Raw genomic sequence first — 21,076 nt, forward strand, 5'->3', positions numbered from 1 at the left:
AGGAGGCAGTTTTTTGGTAGATAATCAGTTTTTTCCAAGAGTGGGAAAAACTTTTTCAAAGAAAACAGAAAAACAGTTTGTAAATACTTTTTTTTGAAAATATTAACAATGTGTGAATCTTTAAAAAACATTTGTAGAAAGAAACTCCGTATAAAGGACCATTAGAAACCGAAAAAAAAAAAAAATTACCATGTTAAGAGCACTTTTTTGTCTTCATTCAACGTTGATTAGATGAAATATTTATTTGAAAACTTGTGACAAATGCAGTCTAAGTAAGAATGTATGAAAAGTTGAACTGAGTGGATATATAACTTTTTATATTAAATGACATCTAGTGGTTGAATTAACTCGAATAAATTTTTTGTGCCTTTTTTGAAAATTAATCAATGAGCTATTCTCCTTGTCTTTAAGGCGGCTTAGCATCACTGTCATCTCCTTTCGGAATCCAACTGAATGATAGTTTAAACAAAACTGCTCGTATTAGGGCAAAACCGTGAATCTTTCAAATGCCTTTTAAGTTCTATGAGCTAGTGATCTCTTCAAAAACACTGATGAAGTTTTCAAAAAATGTTTTCTTGAGAAATTTGAAAATGAATTATATCTCTCCACACATTATTTTAAGAACAAAATGATATATTTTGTAAGCAGCAAGTTAGTAACAAGACTAAATAAATGCCTCTTTTCAATTCTGACCGATTTCTAATACGGGTTAAAATGGAAACATTTTTCAATATTTATATCACAGTTTTTTTGCAAAAAATTATCACAGGTGAAGTACCTTCTTTATATTTGTGCTCAGAACAAGAAAATGTTTCAAACGATATAATGAAAAACAGCCAAAAACCTCTGGTGAAAAAGTCGAAATATGCTAGAGAAAAAACCCTTCGAGCACAATTTTTTGGTCACTTTCTTCAAAATGCAGAACTCTAATGCTAAAAAGAAGTCAAAAAACTTGACTTTTACTTGCTGATATAAAATTTTCGCCAAAGTAATTCTAAAGCTATGCCAAATAAACAATCATTTTTGTTTAAAAGACAATTTTTATCAATACATTACTAGCATATGTAAATAAATCTGATTGATTTAGAACGATTGATTGGGACGATTCTATTTTGGGATGAAAAATTGAATGAATTTTGCCTCTCAACTTCTCAGATAGACTTTCGTTTCCAATTGATTGGAGTCAAAATAAAATTTTTTTTGCAAATTTGCACCATTTTGTGCAAAATTTAATAATATGCTGTTGTCAAACAGCAATGTGTTTTTTTTTCAAGATTCGTCTGAAAGCAACGTGTAATGCCACTCGAAATATCAAAAATTATTTAACACTCTTCCTTGGTTTTGAGAGGTGCATATTTGAAGGCATATTTTTTGTGCAGTTATTATGGTTATCGTCTGTATTTTTTTTGTGCAACTTTTGTATGTTTTTTACGGCAACTATTGTAGTTAGCACAATTTTCGATCAAATTTGTGATGTGTGAGACAGAGATACATTCATAAAAATATATTTTTTTCAATTATTTTATCATAGCATTTTTGTCCTTGTTCTTTTTCCAATTTCATTTTCCTAAAATTTTTAAGAAACAAGTAAGGATTAACTCAAAATAAAAACATCTTCTTAATCAGGGGCGGATTTAGGGGATGCGAAGGGGGGGCGGACGCCCCCCCCCCCTCAGGGATTCGACCCCCTGCCGACCCAAAGGGTCCCCCCTTTGATACTTTTTCAGAAATCCATTTTTGGCCGACCGACCCTAAAATTTTTCTAAAAACAGTGCTTTGGGAGAGCTCGAAAAATGAATTTGGTCGACCTAAAAAAAAAAAAAAAAAGTCGTCAAAATTTTAAAAAATTTTTTGAAAATCCGCCCCCCCCCCCTTGAGAAAATCCTAGATCCGCCCCTGTTCTTAATCCGCCGAAAAAAACTGAAAAGTCATCAACACTTCCATTAGTTTTTTTGAGAAGACACGGTAAAAAGGTCGAAACAATTTTTTGTTATTTACTAGGTAAGGGGGGAGGGGAAGCTTTAAGAAGAAGACAGGGTAAAAAGATCATCTGAGTCTATGGCGGTTCTCACGTGAGCAGCAGAGTGACAGTGGAGGGGGGCATTTGGGGTAGTGTCTCCAGGTGCATCAGGAAGTTCCTCAGGTTCTTCTCCACATCTGCACTCAGATCAACCAAGTTCACTGCCGACCACACTTTCACCTCATTCAACACCACGTGAGTGCGGTAGAGGTCTTTGAAGAAGATCTAGAAAAAAAATTGGCGATGTTAAACAATTTATAATAACCATAATAATCATCATAAAAATAACTATTATTTCTGCCTCGTTTCGGTTCTGAGGTAGATCGGTTTCGGGTAGCTGTCTCATTGATAACATTTCATTTCATACGTAAATTAACCAAAATTATTGGAAATTACAAGACAACAAAGAATAACGAACTGCCATAAACTTGGTTTTTAAAAGCCGGCAAATGCAATGACATAAAACAAGCAAAAATTAAAATAGTAATAAACCAATTTTAAAACAGCGCCTGAAAAACTTGTGAATTTTGTTTCGATAATTTAGTTTTTTGACTTTTTTCACACACTGTTCTTCGTTCAACAGAAAATTCATTTGTAACGACTTTGGTTTTTCGCTATGAATTTTAGCGAGAACAATAATAATCATAACAATCTTATTATCTTAATAATCATAATAATGATAATAAAAATAAAATTCATCATAATCTATTTCCGGATTGACAAAAAAACAATGGGTAGCCTTGTCCATAGAGTAACTTTGGATAGGGTACACCGTCTGTTTGTCACGCTATCTATTTTCGGTCGGATATGTTCGTGCAACTCCTTAGCCCAAAACCAATCCTAATCTTGCTCTTATATTTCCTAGTCTCAATAGATCTAGAGACATACTGGTTTATTGCGAATTTAGAGGAGAGAGGAAAGTAGCTTATTTCAATCTTAGTTTTTTATTATTTTTCTGAACCACTAGAGTTTCAGGATTTCAAGAATTGAGTGACTTAGTCATGGGTCATGATTGGTTAGTAATGAAAATTTACAGGGAAAAAAAATTATAATAAAAGAAGACTCCTCGAATCATGTCTAAGCCTTGATAGTTCAGAACGCCATATAAAGAACTAAGTGATCAACTTCGCTCCTGGCTACAATTCAGTTATTTCAAATGAACTTCCTTCAATCAATTTGGAACGAATTCAATGACGGTTTAAATCTCCGCTTACGCGTTAATAGCGCGAAATACATCGCGTGTTAATTGTCCCAAGTTAGCCAAAAAAGCTATTTTGAAACCCCTTAACTTTACAAAAAATGATCACAGGTGAAATATATTTTTTTTAATTTAAGCTCAGGACAACAATACTTGCTGAATGAATTTTAAAAATTCCGTCGAAAATGGCTAGTTAAAAAGTCGAAATTTGTCCGAAGAAAAAAAACCACCCCGAGCACAAATATTCAGTTACTTTTGTTAAGAGAATCAGAAAAAAAACTAGTTTTCTATTGGTTCCAATATTTTGAACGGAAAATTTGATCAAATTCAGGTTTTTTTATTTTTGGGCAATCTAAATAGAACTCTTTGGAAGAATTTTTGAAAATTTTTCGTAAGTAATTGTTTTGGGAGAGAATTTAAGCTGAATAATTAAATAGTTTTCTGAAATTATGTAGAAAACTATCTAAAAGAACAATGGGTTAATTGAATATCACTTGGTTATCTAAATAACAATATATATGTACGACTGTAATCTTTCAACATTATAGTCTGATTATTGTTTCGACTTTCGTAACTAAAGTACGGAATATTTGTGCCCGGGGTGTGTTTTTTTTTCTTCAGAGAAACTTCGACTTTTTATCTAGCCAGTTTTTACGGAATTTTTTTGATACCATTCAAAATGTATTGTTCTGCTGAGCTTAAATTTGAAAAGATATTTTGCCTGTGATACTTTTTCTTAAAGTTATGGATGTTTAAAGATTGCCATTTCGGGCAATTTGGGACAATTATTGTGCGATACTTCTTGCGCTATTAACGCTTAAACGGAGATTTAATCCGTCTTAGAAATTGTTCCAAATTGATTGAAACAGGATGTTTGTCGGAATTGATTTGTTACTAGGAGCGAAATCTATCACTTTGTACTTTATATGGCGTGTGGGGGGATAATTTTTTACAAATTTTTATACATTTTTTTTCATGTTATTACTGCCCCATAGACCTCCAAAGTCAGTCGGAACATTCAGGGTTTTGCCCTGATACGAGCAGTCTTGTCTAATTTTGAGATTGAACTTGAATGGTCATGTTTTGTTTTATTATAGAAAAAAATAAAGGATTTTTAAATGCACAAACTTTTCGAAGAATTTTCCAATTTTAATGTCAAATTTTCATCTTTGAACTACTCGACCTTATAAATAATTCCATGAAATCTCTATGATACAGTACAAAAATTTCGGCTCTTTTTTGTTTGCAGTTTTATTGCAATTAAGAACATCAAATTTCTTTTTAAATGGTCCTTCATAAATTGAATTTCGGACAAAAAGAAAGGGGGAACTAAAAATGAGCTGAATATTCTATTAAGGTTGCAAATATTTTGTTTTTAGAAAAGCATCTGAAAATATAAAAAAGTAAGTTGCACAAAGTTGTTCATATTTTGCGACCTGATCCAAAAGAAATATCATTTTTATGCTAATTTCAATATTTCACAATAAACAACTATGTTATGTATGCACCATGAACATTTTTGCATCCGTGTGCGGACAATACTTTATGGCCCAATTTGGAGCATAAAACTACCTGTTGGGGTCAATAAAAAGTCCATTTTAAATTTAGTACACTTACCCCGTCCACTATATTGATGAGGGCAAACAGGTACTTTTTCAGGTCACTTTCAGTTCTGAAGTCACTCGCCTGAAAAAAAATTAAAAACTGACATGATAATTAGAAAATATAACCTAGTAACTTCATGACTTAATTTTCAGTAAATATGACACAACTATCAAAAATATGTAGAAAAAATATATATTTCAGTAGAAATGACACAGGCGTGCGCAAGAAGCTTTCGGCTCTTTCCACTCACCCCCCCCCCCCCACCCCCACTTCAAATTTCAGTTTTGATTTCTAATTTACGTTGTCATAATGTGATGAAACTTTGCATGGTGAACGAACTGATTATTTTGAACAGATTTGGTCTTCATATCTATCATCTTAACATTTCGCATTCAGCCAAAATAACACAAAAGACAGCTCAGAAAATGGAAAATTTGAAATATTGGGGGTGGGGGTTGGAAACGAGCTAATGGGGGTGGTTTGAGAACTATTTGAAGGTTTTGACCGAAAAATCTCCCCTCTCAAATTTAATTCATGATGGCGCCAAAAGCCAAAAACGGTTTAAGAAAAATTTTGAGATTGAAGAACCAAAAATGAGAAATATGAGAATACGAGAATACGAAAAATATGAAACTAATATGAAAAAAGTTAGTAATTATGAATAGGGAATAATACTAGAAAAAAAGCTGCTGGTTGTTACAGGTCAAGTAACTCGTTAACTCAGCTGTGTTTCTTTTTTCAATTTGCAAAGATTAAGGACAAAAAACTGTTCGGTCAGTTTGCAAATTAATGTTAGCAGTTCTGCTCGACTTAACAAATTAGAGTTTTCTGCTTGAATGATATCTTCATATTATACTTGACGGTGTTAACTTGCGTCCTTCAGATTTGCTCGTCCGAGGTGAAATTGTTAGTAATTAATGAGAGGAAGTCCCGCGTGTCATATAGACTAAATTTAATTTAGACAATCAGATAGAAAATCTGAAAAGAAAGAACACACGGGGAAGACTATCCTTATGGTCGACACTTTTTGTGAGTGCATTCAGTCTTTCGGGGATACAAAAAAACTTCTCCGCAACCTTATTGAAGCTCGCAGTTATGTACAGAGCAGGTTTCTGGTATTGCAAAAAAAAACATAGAAGCAAATGTAAGGGGTCTAATAAAAACAAAATAGAATGTTTTTCGGGTAAAATTTTTTTAAATAAAATCTTCAAAATTGGGGAGGATGTTGGTTAATGGGAGTGGGGGGGGGGGGTGGTGTCATGTAGTTATTTTTTAATGAGTCAGCTGGAATAAGAGCCAACTTACCAAGTCTTTATCGACGTAGACAGACAGTGAAATGGTTTTCCTGTTGAACAAAAACGTCTCCGTGACCTGCGAACAGACAGCAATTAATATTACACAACACTCATTAGAAAGGAAAAAAAGCATGAAGAGCACGTTTAATAGTACTTCCATCCAAGTAATGAAAACAGCAAACAGTCGAACAATTAATCAGTTTTAATGAGCAATTTTTGCGAATTTTGCGGAAAAAAATATTTTAAAATGTTTATCGGATACAGAACTCGTGGCCGGATTTGGTATTTTTTGAGCGGGCAGTTTCCAAAAAAAGTCAAATATTGTCTGCCATAATTTTTATTTCTAAAAGAGGCAAAAAAACCATTTTTTACCCTTTTTGGAAGGTGTTAACCGTTTTTTAGGCGCGCCTCCCCCACTAAAAGTTAGCAGTTTTTGCGCGCGCACCCCCTCAAAGTTAGTATAAATTGGTGCCAAAGGCGCCTTCAAAATTTTTGAGTGTCGGTCGACTAAAAAATGGATATCGTAAAATAGCACCAAATGGGGACCCTTTGGGTGGTGAGAGGGTCGTCCCCGCCCTCACCCTGTACAGAAACATTCGTTTTTGCTTAAACTTTGTTGGTCTATTGATTTTCATTTCAAATAAACCTTTAGCTGTAATTTATGTCTGAAACCGATGTCAAATTAGTTAGTGGTGGTTTAGACTTTTCACGATCTTCTGTTCGACATCCTTGTTGTTTTTGCTTTTTTCACTACTTTCTGCTACAATCTGAAGTAATTCTGATCTGAACTAAGAGATGTTAAATTACAATCTAGAGAGTCAACTTAAAATCCTAAATCTCAAAAAACTTGGGTATATAATGAGTCATTCATCTGATTTTCTTTCCTCACAGCTAAGGCTACAATTGCGAAATAAAAAATGAACCAAATCGAAAAGCTCAGATGTCTAATTTTAAGATTGAAATACGAAATGAGCAATTAATTTAAAGCAAACTGAGATTGCAAATTGTAAGAAGCGTCAAAATGCTAGAGCACAATCCTCAAATTAACATCTAGTCAATCAAATTTTTTACTCCAGTCAATCAAAATATGAGCTAAATTAATATTTGAAAGCCTTAATGAATCGTTCAATAAGATGATTATCGTTCTGAATTTTTTTTTTTAAAAAGGCAAACAAGAACAATATTCTTTACAACTTGGCCAAGAAAGATGATTCCGTTGCTGATGATACCAAGAACTACTCTTAGTAAGAAACTATAACACGTATACGAAACAAATTATAAAGGATCTCAAATAACGATGCCTGTTACAAGTCGCCCTAACGTAAACTTTTAAAAAAGTTTAATTATTTGCAAGTCTCATTTCGATTCATTTGATGTCGTGATCCTTCAAAATTGACCAATTCAGAGCGAACAAAAAGGCTTTATAAGACTGGAGGATAATAAGTTACTAGCAAACAGTCAAGTAGTAAAAGGGCTAAGAGAACTGAAAATTCTGGAAGCTGAAGTTGCGCATATAGTACATGCTGAATATAGTTTACTTTCAGATCAGATATCCCAAGGTTAAAATAAGCGGTTGATGTTGCTGTGCTGTTTTGTGGTCTCAATTTATGTCAATTTTAGAGGAATTAGGGGAATGGGGGGGCTAAGAGAATTACTTATACGAGTTCTTTTTCGAAATTTTAACAAAAAATGGAACTTAAACAGATTAGCTTGAAAAATATGGAAAAAAAAGCTTTCTTCCCTTTAAGTTGACGTCAAATTTTCAAAGCAAAGAGAAATAAGTGGAATAAATTATTGTCTTTTTTGCCTGGAATTTCGAAAAGTTAAGGCATCCCGGGTTGACGTCCATAGAAGAAAAATGCTTATTATATAGTTTCATATATGAAGTCTATGGAAAAAATGCTTATCATACAATTATCATGTATGAAAATTATAAAATAGTCATTTCGTCATAGAAAAAATAAAACTTTCAAAAATCAGCAAAAAAAGACGTGTCTGGGTAACTTTAAATAGATTTAAATAATTATATCTATGAAAGAGGGCAAATTGATAATCAAAATCATAAATTTAATTTCGGTCAGAAAAATGCTTATCATAAAATTTTCATTTATGAAAATTGTATGACATGCCTTTTTTTCATAAACAAAAATAAAGCTTTGACGTAAAAAGATTTTAATCCCTTTTTTGGCTGCAAATTTGGATTTGTGCTAAAATACAAATTTAAAAAAAAACTTTGCATGCAAAATTTGACATTTTTGTGTTTATAACGTAGTCCATGATGAGTTTCTCGCCCAAAAAACCCAAAAATTACATGAAAATGTTTTTTTTTGAAAACACGATTATTATCTTTTGTTTCATTTGCTAAGATAAAAAAAATTTGTAAAGAAAACAGGCCTTTTTTCTCAGCCATCATAATTTTCAATCTAAAAATTATCTAGCCATATTCAAAAAGTTACTTTTTTGGTATATATTTCCATGTGAAAATGTTAAATTTAACTTTTATGGCTAAAACCACCAACTGCAGTTTATCTGCGTGGTATCTGCCAGTTACATTCTGGGTGTTCTCATGACAAAAAAATGCTTTTTTGTCATGGGTCCTTTTTTGTATGAAACACAAAATTTCGAAATAAAAATTATTTGAATTTTCATTTATGGAAAAAAAGCTTATCATACAATTTCATAGTATGGAAAAAAAATGCTTATTTGCTATTTTCATACATACACTTTTACTCTATGAAATTGTATGAAAAAGTATGACAAGCATTTTTTTTCATATATGAAAAATGTATGATAAGCATTTTTTGTCAAACCGGGATGTTTGCGCTTGGGTGATTTTTTCCTCCAGACGAATTTTATCTTTTGAACTATCGATAACGGAAATTTTTTCTATTTTCCAAAAAGTATATTTGTCCTGAACTCAGTTTTTGAAACATACTTCACTTTTCCGCTCAAGTTTTTTGGTCAGATGTTTTTTTATGCACGACACCTAAAAAACGGCTCTTTTTGCCTCCCCACATGCAAATTTTCACTAGTAATTTCTATGTTCGGATATTCTTATTGTTATAGAGACATATGGACTAAAATCATATGGTAGCAGTATTTAGTCAACCGCGTATTAATATTCGTCAGTAAGCAGACAAATGCTGTTTTAAACTACAGCGCTGATTTAAATTAACCGGACAAAACGCGTTAAACTTGAAATTTAAAACGCATTTTTCTCAAATTGGGTTGAATTTAGGAGAAAACTTATGAAGACAAAACTTGCTTAAAATTTTAGCAGAATTAATCAAAAATTACGCCAAAAATACTCAGTCGATCACAGCCATAACTATATCAAAGTGAGCAACTTACGTAGTCCAACAAACTTTAAGAAGGGTATATTCTCCAAAAAAAATTGCAAATTGTTTAAAAATTGTTTTTAAATAAATAGTTGGTATTTTATATAGTAAAAACGAATTTTTTTGTCTATCAAACTAACTTATACAAATAAATTAACTTATAAAATAAATTAACTTATACAATGTTTTGGAGAATATGCCCTTCTTAAAGTTTGTTGGGCTACGTAAGTTGCTCACTTTGATATAGTTATGGCTGTGATCGACTGAGTATTTTTGGCGTAATTTTTGATTAACTAACAAGAGCCAAAATGACCCATTTTTGGGGTAAATTTTTTGGCCCGACTTTCGCTAAAAATTACACCATATTAGTTCTGCTAAAATTTTAAGCAAGTTTTTTCTTCATAAGTTTTCTCCTAAACTCAACCCAATTTGAGAAAAATCCGTTTTAAATTTCAAGTTTAACGCGTTTTGTCCGGTTGATTTAAATCAGCACTGTATTAGAATCGAGACAATGAAAAATTAATTAATCGTAAGATTGCTTTCTCATCTCAATTCTGATTGGTTAATACATTATTCGTCTGCTTACTGACAAGTATGAGTACGCAGTTGTCTAAATAGAGACCGCACTCCTGACTAAAAGTTGGCATAAGGACTAATTAGGCTATGAGAAACAACCTTGTAAAACCCCTCGTTGAACGATAAAAATGATGCTTATGAGAAAGAGCCTAAAAACAATCTGACGAATTTGGTTGTGGGTAGTTCATAAATCGAAGCTATATTCGCAGGCACAGAGTCAATGAATTTATTACTGGACCCCTAGTTGAGAGTCAAATCTTTCAATACAAAACATGTCTTGGATGTTAAACAGGCGATATTTTTATCGGGAAAGCTATGATTTTGTAGTTATTGTTTACTAGGTCAGTTCTAATCTTCTCTGCTATCTTGTTCGTGTAAAACTTATATCGCAAACTCTAATTCAAGTAAGACGTCTTCAGAAAAATTCGTATAACATTGTATTGATAGGGTTTTGTTCTAATTCATCTCGGTTTTAACTTTAAAATCCAGCCATTATTGAAGCCAACATCGGTTAAGTTGGGTAGACTTGAAGCTTAAAACTAAATCAGAGCTCGTAAAATAGATTTTTTGTTCGCAAAAGAGCTCGAACGTTTTTTAAAATGGTCAATCAAATTTTTTTCTAAAAGTTGTTTTGGTTGTTTTGTTTTGCTGTTTTTTGTTATTTTGTAGTAGAAGTCGGTGTATCTATTGTCAAAAAAAGACAAAAAAGGCTTATAAGTTTCTGTAAATGAATGAGTCTAATCATAGACCTTTCTTGCTATTTTTGAATTCATGGGATTGTATGAAAATTTTATGAGTTGCATTTTTCCAGCACGGAAATTGTATGATCAGAACTTTTGGTCCATCCGGGCCTCAAATACCTGATGATTGTCATAAACTTACGATGGCGATGACGATGAAGATGATGATGATGATACTACTTTTCTTAAATTAGGGGAAATTGGTTGTGATTGGTTCATAAATTATAGAACCATGATTAATTTGCACACACTGTTATTTTCAGGCAAATATAAAAAAGTCCAAACAACCAACTGATCAAACCCATTCACCTTATGCAATAATTCATTCAAATTATGCAACAACTCATTCAAATTATGCAATAAATTATTCAACTCAAGAGTTATGCAATGGCTCCAGCTCACGATAGCACTCACAAACACATCTTCACTCGGAGGTAAACATGACTAATAAAATCAGTTGTGACCACATCATGATTAATTTATTGAAACTGATAATGATTGGCAGCACACCAGGCTCAGTTCTAGCTCAAGAGACGAATCAAAGGCAAAACTACATTTTCAAACCCTCGGCTAAACTCCAAGAAACGTTTGACTTTTTCCCGGTAATTTTGGATCGATTTAAGCTAAATAACATTTTTTTTGTAATTTTGATTTTAAAAAAAATGATTTCAATTCAAATTTAGGATTGCCATACTAATAAAAATAAGTTCAGAAATTAACAAAAATTTCAATTTATGAAAATATTTTCATAATTAAATTTTGAAAAAAAAACACTGCCTTTTTGAAATATTTTTAAAACTAAATTGAGTAATAACTACTTCAATTTTTTGAAATACTTAATCAATTCTGTTTTTAAGCCAAGTGTTTCTGATCGAGTTTAGCCGAACGATCACCTTTCGTGAATACAAGTGATCAAACTATTGCGACTGAACAGCTGTGAATCTGATCTAGCTGATCTGATCTGTTGACTAGAAAGTTAGTATAACTAACTCATGATCAGCTAATCAATTAATTAAGTAATTATTTACTTAATTGGTTAATTAACTGGATGGTTAATTTGTATCGCATACCTGACTGAGAAGTCGGAAATAATCTTGTTGCTGTAAAACAAAGGAAAACTTCATGAGAGGAAAAGGAGGATTATGAACAGATAGAAGTATGAGCAGAAGACGAAAATAGTGCCAAAGGTCAAAAAAGCAGAAGCGAGTTATGATCAAATAAAAGTTAAATGATTTTAGTCATGACTAGGACAAAACATGAGATCTACCGCTCAATCTCAATTTGCCTATTTAGTCTTACTTTTTTTTCTACGGGTGCAATAATTTTTAACTCCAATGTTAAAATTAAATGATATTTTGACTTCTTTTGTTATTTTGTTTAATGTAATGACTTCACTTGGAAACAATTTATTATGATTATTTTGAATACCTTTTCTTAATTTATTAGATTAGACAAACGTTTTTGAGCAGAGCAGTAGATCCAAACAGAAATGAAAATCGCTGCTAACGCTTCTCAGATCACTATAAGCCCTCTCAACCTTCAAACCCGTAAAGCTAATGAATGTCTTTTCTGAAAAACCCGACTATGATTGAAGCATTCTGTGCTAATTGCACAGCAATGGGCTATTTTGCTTAAACTCAATTTTGAGATCATTTTTTTCTGAGAAGTCTTAGAGCAATTCGTTTTATTTGAACAAAAAATTTGGGACAGTTAAGTATGGGAGGAGGTGAATTTCAATCATTTCAGTTGATGTCAAAATTAGAAGCTTTCTTTAAACTTCCGACGAAATCAAAATTGCTTCCAGTTTATTGGCTCATTCTATTCTTCAGTAAGACTAGGCAAAGAGGCTTAGTCTGGATTATTATCCAGACAAATTTTGAGGCTCGAAAACCGTTTTAGATGAACCTTTTAAACAATTTTGACTATATCATTGTCATGAGTTGGCAATTTAACAGAAACGTCACCAGCAAAGGTCTCGCAAAAATAAGGGATTTAAAAACTGCCAATTTGGCTTATTTGGATAAATCAATGCAGGCGTTTTTTCTCGGTTCCTTTTACGCCCAACGTGTAACCAGTAATTTAAACTGGCTCGAAGGTTTAGTGCATTGAAATTAATGCACTACAATTATTGCAATTAAAGCCTTACTTATACGTAAGCACTGTTAGTTATTTATTGTTCCCACTTTCAAAAAAAGATTTGTTCTTGGTTCTTGGTGTGTTGTTTTTTATACAATCTAAAACAAATGATGACGTTCATTTTTCGACCTATTTCAATCTGGATGTTTTTAGATTGCCAAGCTAGTAGGCTTCATCTAGATTATAGTGTACTTGACATGACCCCTCACTCAACACTTAACACAAGCGATTATGCTTCATCTAGATTATAATGACATGACTGCTCACTTAACACTTAAAAATTTCATTGCGCGAAATGTTCATACGTGGCAAATTATATCCACTCATAAATGAATTCATGCTAATTATTCGAACAAATTATTTCTACTCAAATTTTAGCTCATCATATTTGATTTTAGCAAAGTCCCGGGTTGACGTCCATAAAAGAAAAATGATTATCATACAATTTCATAAATGGCGACTATGGAAAAAATGCTTATCATACAATTTTCATAGAAAAATTAAAAACTGTATTAAACGTTTTTAGAGACATACTTCTGTTCTACTTCCATCTTTTGAATCTTTCTGCTCAATGAGAACATGATTTTAATTTTGGTCAAAGCATTTTGCTATCGAAAAGACGAAATCTTCAAAATGAATTTAACGATGTTTCTGGATGAATTTACACAAGTTTAAAATTTTTTTTTTGAAAGAATGCATTTTAACTATCAAAAACATGATTTTAATTTTGGTAAAAAATGCTTAGCATGCTATTTTCATAGTATTTTTTCGGTCTATGAAATAGTATGAAATAGTATGATAAGCATTTTTTTCATAATATGAAATAGTATGATAAACATTTTTTGTCAACCCGGCCTTCAACAAAAACTAACTAAGTCTAGACCAGTTAATGGGCAGTCGGATCATTCAAGGCTGTGGCTTGATCTACGAGCAGTCTTATTTAGAATTTTTGGGCGTGTAAACGCTGCCAATTTGACTAGTTTGATACAATATTAACCTGCTATAAAATTTGTGCTATTAATGCCTCAGCGGCGATAACATTTGACTCATGAATAGTTCCAAATTGACTTGAGGCAAGCTAGTTGTACTTAAATTTGAGTTGCTATACTATTTACATCACTATGGGTTTTACTTAGTACGAAGCGGATTTCAGGTATCAATTTTAAATTTTTCTGGTAATTTAGTTTTAAACTCTTAAAAGTATTCCACTGACCCTAACAGGCTGTAGGAAGCATTTGGGGTTTTTTGCTCTGATAAAAGCAATCTTGTTGACATTGCAATGGAAGATGTTCAACAGTAAGCAAAAGTTTTCAGAAAACAAATATTGTCAAATGACTAGAAAAGATGATTATCGCAGGGATAATTTGCAACGCTGATTGGCTAGAAACTGAAATTTAGAATAAAATTGTTCATAGTCCAGTTATTTTGACCATTGTTATATAGCATCATCAAGTTCATCTTTATACAAAAAACAAAACGAAGGTATATTTGAAAAAAACATATTTAATTTGTGATCCAAATTAGAACTATAAACAACGCTGGTAGTATATCAAGCCAAAATCCTGAATGTTTCAATTACCCTGTGTTCGAATGGTTTTGGTGAAAAATTGTAAATAAAAATTACAATTTTTGGCAAAATATAAATAAAAAACTAAAGTGTTAAAAATTGAGACTTACATAGAACTAAGATAAACTAATATTAGTTTACCCAATTTGAATTTGAATTTTTTCTGAGTGAGGGCAACTTCGCCGTGCTTAAATTGTTTGCGTTAAAATTTCAGTTTGCATAATTTAGTCCAGATGATTCATTATCAAACCCCCATAATTCTACAAAAATTGATTGCACATCACTTGTTTTATTGCATTTGAACTGAAAGAGGCGATATCTTAATTGAGGTTTAGTTTTTTGTTGAAAACTCTTGTTTTAATTCGAATAAAAAAAACACCACAAGCGTATTTATTTCACTACTTTCGCCAAGAAAATTTGACTACAATAATCTTTGCAAGTACGCTCGGTGTTGGAACAATGAGCCCATATCATTTCATGCAGTTCAAGGAGTTTTAAACGCCCATAAAGTTACCGAAACAATTTGGTTGGTTTTCTATTTTGGTCCCAAACGTTTTTTCGTGCTATAAAAACATCCACTTTTATTTGATTATCGGATATTTGTAAAAAAAAAAATAGCATATCTAGCTTAAGTTGGTTCGAACCTCTGTAGATCTCGGACCTACTTCAACTAACAATTAACACCACGGTTAAACAAAACCTAATAAAGTTTTCTTGGTTTTAAAATTTCAACTAAGATACGCTTTTAAATTTTCTCCCTACAACTTTTTTTTGCTATGGTAATTATTTCACTGAGTTTTGTTATTGATGCTTAATCTTGTTTTTGTATAGAAAATCAAATTTGTAATAATTAGAAAACGAAAAAACCAATGAAAAAAAAAGTAAAGGTTTCTTGTTTTGTTTTTACCTCCTCTTCATCCAAATTTAATTTTGTAATCTCATCGCATTATAACATATTGCCCCTCCCTTCTCATTCTTACAAGATAATGTCTTTTCATGTAAAATTTAGCTTATTTGCCACACAATTGTTTTTATAATGGTGCCACTGTTTCTTAACTATGTTTTACCGGCCAGTCAAAAAATGTTCCGACTTAATCCTCAAATACTGTAGAAAATCTAGCAAACAAAAAAGGTCAATCAATTTAAGCTTGCCTTTATAATTGATTTTGAGAGGTATAAATCCCATTGACCAAACAAAAGCAAAACAGTAGGGGGGTTGGCAATATTATGCTTAACAGTCGTCGTGTCCATCACAAAACGAACAACTTAGAAAGACTGATTTACTTCATAATTAATCTGACCTTTCAGAATTGAGGCATAGAACCTCTTTAAAACTTCAAAAATTTTGTCAAAGACAATACTTGTTTGCAAACATTTTGGACGTTAGTTAAACAGAATTAAAACTATTTTTTTAATGTCATTGAGCAATTTTTTCATGTCATTGCGCGCAATGAATAAACATTGGAATAGGAAAAGCGACTTCAAAACTAAAATCAGGGGTATGTTTTTAAAATTTACCAGTTAGTGCATATCGGAACAATTGACTTTTAGTTAAAATTCAAAACTAAAAAGATTAAAAACTGAAAGGGGGTCACTTTCTGGAAAATTTGCTGTGCAATCTGTACCAGGTATTCTATAACGAACTAAATGCTGTTTTATAATCAACATTAATCTTTCAAGTAACTTTTTTTGCAACTCAATAAAGCAATAATTTTAATTTTGACTAAAATTGCAACCTTACGAAGAAGCTATTTGGCTCAAGAGAAACGAAATACAATATATGCAGCGAATTAGGAAAAGGAATTTCATTATAAGGCGAATTTATTTGAACTCTGGTCAAAAAACCTAGCATTAAAAACGAGCAGTTAGAAAAAGCACATCTACTTTTACTTTTTCAAAAAAAGACGACCCGTTTTTGAACATCACAAATCTGCCCCCCGCCCCCCATCCCTCTCGCAAAAATTTTATCACCACCACCGTTTTCGAAGGATAGTCTTATACGTATAATTAGATTCAGAAATGGATCTAGGCCTTTGGAGAAACTGATTTTTCTACAAAAATCGAAAATCAATTCGACCTTTTTTCATGTCGAACAAAGCGACGTCTTTCAAGATCCCCAGATTGTCAAAAAATTACGCGCGATAGTCACATAAAATTTGGTTAAAATGGTTCGATTCAAGATCATAATTTTAAACTTTTTTAGAAAATTTTGGCTGAAAACTTTCATTTTTGTTGCGGTAAAAATTGTTAGTGTACCGTCCATCTTTAATTTTGGTAATGGTACTGTTTACGAAAGTTGCTTCTTGAAGTTGTTCTTATTCTTAAGTCGGAAACAATTTCAGTTAGCTCCGGGGTTTGTGACCAGAGTTCTTAAAATTCACAGCCAATATTATAACTTATAGTTATAATCAGAAGTTAGTCACTGATTGACTGGTTTGCTTGTTTACCTGGTTGTATTTTGCAATGTACGGATCCACAACAACCTGAGATTAAAAAATGGTCAATTAAACTAATTCAACAAAACTGCTACAATCGACCATACATTTTTCACGAGGTAATCATATCCATATTTCAGGAGCTGAGTTACCATACTTGAATCTTCTGAACTCGCACCAATAATAAACCGCAATTGCTTCCAAAAAATGATCACCTGATTTGATAGCTAGAATTTGCTAAAATGATATCATAAACTGTTTAATAAATCTTGCTGCTTTATATAACATGCTCGCTCTTTGGCTGCTACAAATCTGCAAATCTTAGAATAAAAAATACGCATAGAAAATGAAGAAATCTGTTTTGAGTTTGTTTTAAGATATCAATTGTGAACTCACTTTGAGGGGTTTGACGCTCGGTACATCCAGCCACGAACTGGCCTGCCTTCTAGTTCGACTGATGCCTGAAGAAAAAGAATTCACTTAAATTAGAACGACGTGAAATCTTTTCATGGAGGCACATCAATTTTAATTACCCTTTATTGAGGTAGATTTCGGCCGCGTGAAGACCAACTTTTTCCAGTTTTCCTATAAGCAAAAAAAATAACTTGGTTTGCTAACATGGGCGGATTTAGAGTGACTTGACCCCTTCAGGAATTTAACCACCCCTCCCCTCCCCACCAACCAAATGTCCCCTCCCCCTTTGGTATTATTTTATGACATCCACAGGAGCCCGAGCCGAAAGATCTTTTGAGAATCCGCCCGCCCCCTTGAGAAAATCCTGGATCCGCGCCTGTTTCATATTGAACGTTTTTTAAAAGTTTAAATCCTTAGCTAATCGTTGGACACTCTTCGCCTATACTTTATGTTGAAATTTCAAGAATCACGTCAATAATTTTTCAGTAGGACAAGTTTTGCCAGATTTTACAAAAAAACGCCAAAAATGCATTTTTGGAGGTTTTTCATTAAAAAAATGCGAGTTCAGCGCGCGCTCCCCTTAAAAAGAGTCTATATTGGCGACAAAGGGGTCTTTAGGAAAATTTTAGGGACGGTTTGCAGAAAAGATGATGAGAAAAAATAGAAACAAAAGAGCCTCCCCACGCACCTAAAATCCTCGAATGGATTCAACTAACTCAGTCTTGTTTTTTTCCGCATTACAGGTATGGCTCTGAGGAATCATACAGACGGTTTTTGAGAGGTATTTAAATATCCTAAATTAGCAACTTTGGCAATTTTCTAACCGCAAAAACTTTACAAGAAACGAAAAGAGATATATTGTTTTTTAAAACTTGTTCTCAGTGCATCAATACTTTTCAATTGAATGGTATAAATTAAACTCCATTAAAAATATGCTAGTTAGGAAACCGAAACTTGTCTGAAGAAAAAAATCACACTAAGCACGAAAATCGGAACAAATTTGTAACAACTATTCTGAAGGCTACAACAAGACAGCTCGTACATCAGGGCAAAGCCCTGAATGTTCCGACTGTCCCATAATTTATATTGAATAATGTTTGGGAAAAGTAAATCGTGAAAAACTGTAAATTTTGGACAAAATCAAAGATCAAGTGTAAAAATTTCAGTCGTACGCAATTAATCCGACCGATTAGCTAGCCTCAATTCATTTTGGAACGATTTTGTTGCGCGGGATAATTCGCCACGCTGAAATATTTCGGGTTACCTTTTCAAGGTTATGAATGAAATCTTCAAAACGCGTATGAATTAGTTCAAAGCATGGCCAAATTGACAAATTTCAAACTTTCTTTGATAATTGATTTGAGGGAGTCAATATTTTCAATGGGGTATAAAAAAAATTTCAAAAACTTTATAATCGATCTCCGAAAATTGACTGAATAAAAAACTACCCCAAGCATAAATATTCTGTCACTTTCTTCTAAAGTCGGAAGGAACCTTCGATTCAATGTTGTTCGAAATGCATCTTAAACCGCAGCCATGCGTTGGGATGCAACTGTGAGATTTTCTTCGAGTTGCAATTTGCTTACAAATTTCACAGAGTTTCTTGATCAATTTGAACAAAAATTTTCAATCTTCCTACACCGAGGTACTGATTCTAATTCATTGAAGCCGTTTATTTCTAATCGGAGCTGAAGTTACCGGTTGTGCGGTCGGATGTGCCGAGTTGGGTTCCAGGAAATACTCTGTCTCGTTCAGTTTCAAATGACCCCTGAAACAAACAGTCAGTTACGGGGGGACCCTCGCGGTAAAAGAAACGACTGACGTAAAATTATATTAGTGCGTCAAAATTTGCTATTGATCAATTTCAAATTAAAGCAGATGTTGACAATAAAATCTGGTAAACAATTTTCTGCCATTTGAGACGTCTGCCACGAAAATTGCCTTGTCATGAGTTTAAAAAAGTGGTTTTTCAAAAAATATAAACCAAAAAAAAGTTGGATCAATCACGGTATCAAAATGGTACAAGCAAAAGTTAAGTCGGAAGTTATCCGATGTCACCCTTTTTAGACTGCTACATACTTTGTGCCAAATTAGCATAGAGTATTTGAAAATTTCATACAAATATATTTTTTCGGCCTCCCCCCTTTATTAAATATATTTACCATGTTGAGTTCTTGTTGCAAGTGGATAATGATAGGAAGGAATGGGAAGGATTGCCGATTTCGTGTCCTTGAAAAAAGCAAGGGGGCTCATCCTGAAACAAGAATAAAATTACCCATGAGAACAAAAAACTTTATTCTGATTCAACATAAACAAATAGGAAACATGAAACTTGACGTGAAGAAGGATATCCGGCTGCTGTGCAAGTAACACAGAATCTTCCGACCACGTGAACTTTTGAAACCAAAGCCAAATATAAATACAAGGACGGCCGATTACTGTGCAAAAAGCACAGAATCTTCTGGCCTATAGTCTTAAAAATAAATACAAAAAATTCGGCACATTCAACAGCCATAGTAAAATAGGCAAAACGGAAAACAATTTTTGCAGAAAATTGACTAGAAAAACAAAAAAAAACCTGAAACAATAAAAAAGTCAAAAACTTTTTTAGTTTTTTTTGCAAAATTTTTTTGAGCTTTCGAAGTTTTTGCTTCCCAATAACTTATCCCGGCTTAAGTTAAGCATAAAATTAGGCTATTGTAAGCCTGTTCGCTCGCAATTAAACCAAGAACCAAAAGTTTTGGACCTGTTTTTCTCAATGTTGTAACAATTTCCAGAAATTTTTAAATGTTGTTCGATTCACTTTTTTAAAATACAGTTTGTTGTTCCGATCATTGAAAATGAGTAGGAACTTTTTTTCGAGTGTTTTTTTTTTTTCACACAAAATCAGGCACCATAATTAATCATCGGAAAAAATTGATTGATATATCATTTTAAAGCCCTTTCAGTCGTGATTGAAACAGTTAAAATTTTCAAAAAGGTTTTCTCAGTGTTGAGAAAAATCATTTTGAAACATTCAATATTCAGTTCAATTTGGAGCGGCTAAGGCAAAATTAAAAGATTTTTATAATAAGCTTATGATCGTCTTTAAAAAATTGAGCTATGAAAATTTAGTTATACTCCTGTAAAATTAGATACTTAGATAAAGATTTTTTTGAAACAAAAATTTTTGAAAGATACAAAAATTTTGCGTTTTTTGGGGGCTAAATATTTTGAAAAGATCCAAAAATTCTGAGTTTTTTCAATTTTAAAATGATATTTATTCTATAAGAAAGTTTGTTGTCGAACGTGTTTTATTTACAAGTAATATCGAAATTCTAGACTTTCGTTGAGATACACTCATCACACCACAAACAAAAATCTACACAATTTTAGAAAAATTCAGGGGCGGATTTAGGGGGCAGGGCAGACGCCCTCCTCCTCAGGGATTCGACCCCCTGCCAACCCAAAGGGTCCTTTGGTACTTTTTAAGAAATCCGTTTTTTTTCGTTTTTGGCCGACCGATCCTAAAATTTTTCGAAAGGCGCCTTTGGCGCCAATACATACTAATTTTGAGGGGGGAGCGCGCGCCGAAAAACGCAATTTTTTGGTCAAAATTTTCCAAAAAGTGCCTAAAACGCCTTTTTGGCCTTTTTTTAAAATTTTGCCTGCGGTGCAGAAAGTTTGGCCAAAACAGGGTTTAAAATGTGCTTAGGGAGAGCTCGAAAAATCAATTCGGTCGACCTAAAAAAAAGGTCGACAAATTTTTTCGA

At 32.7% G+C, this 21,076-nt stretch overlaps 1 protein-coding gene across 3 annotated transcripts in view; it reads right to left on the reverse strand.

Annotated features, from left to right (window-relative positions):
- The window catches only part of LOC134842262 (disintegrin and metalloproteinase domain-containing protein 11-like), an 87,880-nt gene that overhangs the window by 15,829 nt on the left and 50,975 nt on the right, over positions 1–21,076 (reverse strand). The window contains exons 5-13 of one of the 3 annotated variants that reach the window (XM_063858525.1): positions 19,487–19,578; positions 19,023–19,092; positions 17,444–17,495; positions 17,307–17,371; positions 16,923–16,958; positions 11,843–11,872; positions 6,129–6,194; positions 4,836–4,904; positions 2,073–2,245 (exon numbers count right to left, since the gene is read on the reverse strand). In XM_063858525.1, the coding sequence (XP_063714595.1) occupies positions 2,073–2,245; positions 4,836–4,904; positions 6,129–6,194; positions 11,843–11,872; positions 16,923–16,958; positions 17,307–17,371; positions 17,444–17,495; positions 19,023–19,092; positions 19,487–19,578 (653 nt within the window). The remainder of the gene's footprint in view (positions 1–2,072; positions 2,246–4,835; positions 4,905–6,128; positions 6,195–11,842; positions 11,873–16,922; positions 16,959–17,306; positions 17,372–17,443; positions 17,496–19,022; positions 19,093–19,486; positions 19,579–21,076) is intronic. The other 2 variants (XM_063858527.1, XM_063858528.1) reach the window with 2 other exon arrangements.

This window comes from Symsagittifera roscoffensis, chromosome 3, assembly GCF_963678635.1.
Source record: "Symsagittifera roscoffensis chromosome 3, txSymRosc1.1, whole genome shotgun sequence".
NCBI lineage: Eukaryota > Metazoa > Xenacoelomorpha > Acoela > Convolutidae > Symsagittifera > Symsagittifera roscoffensis.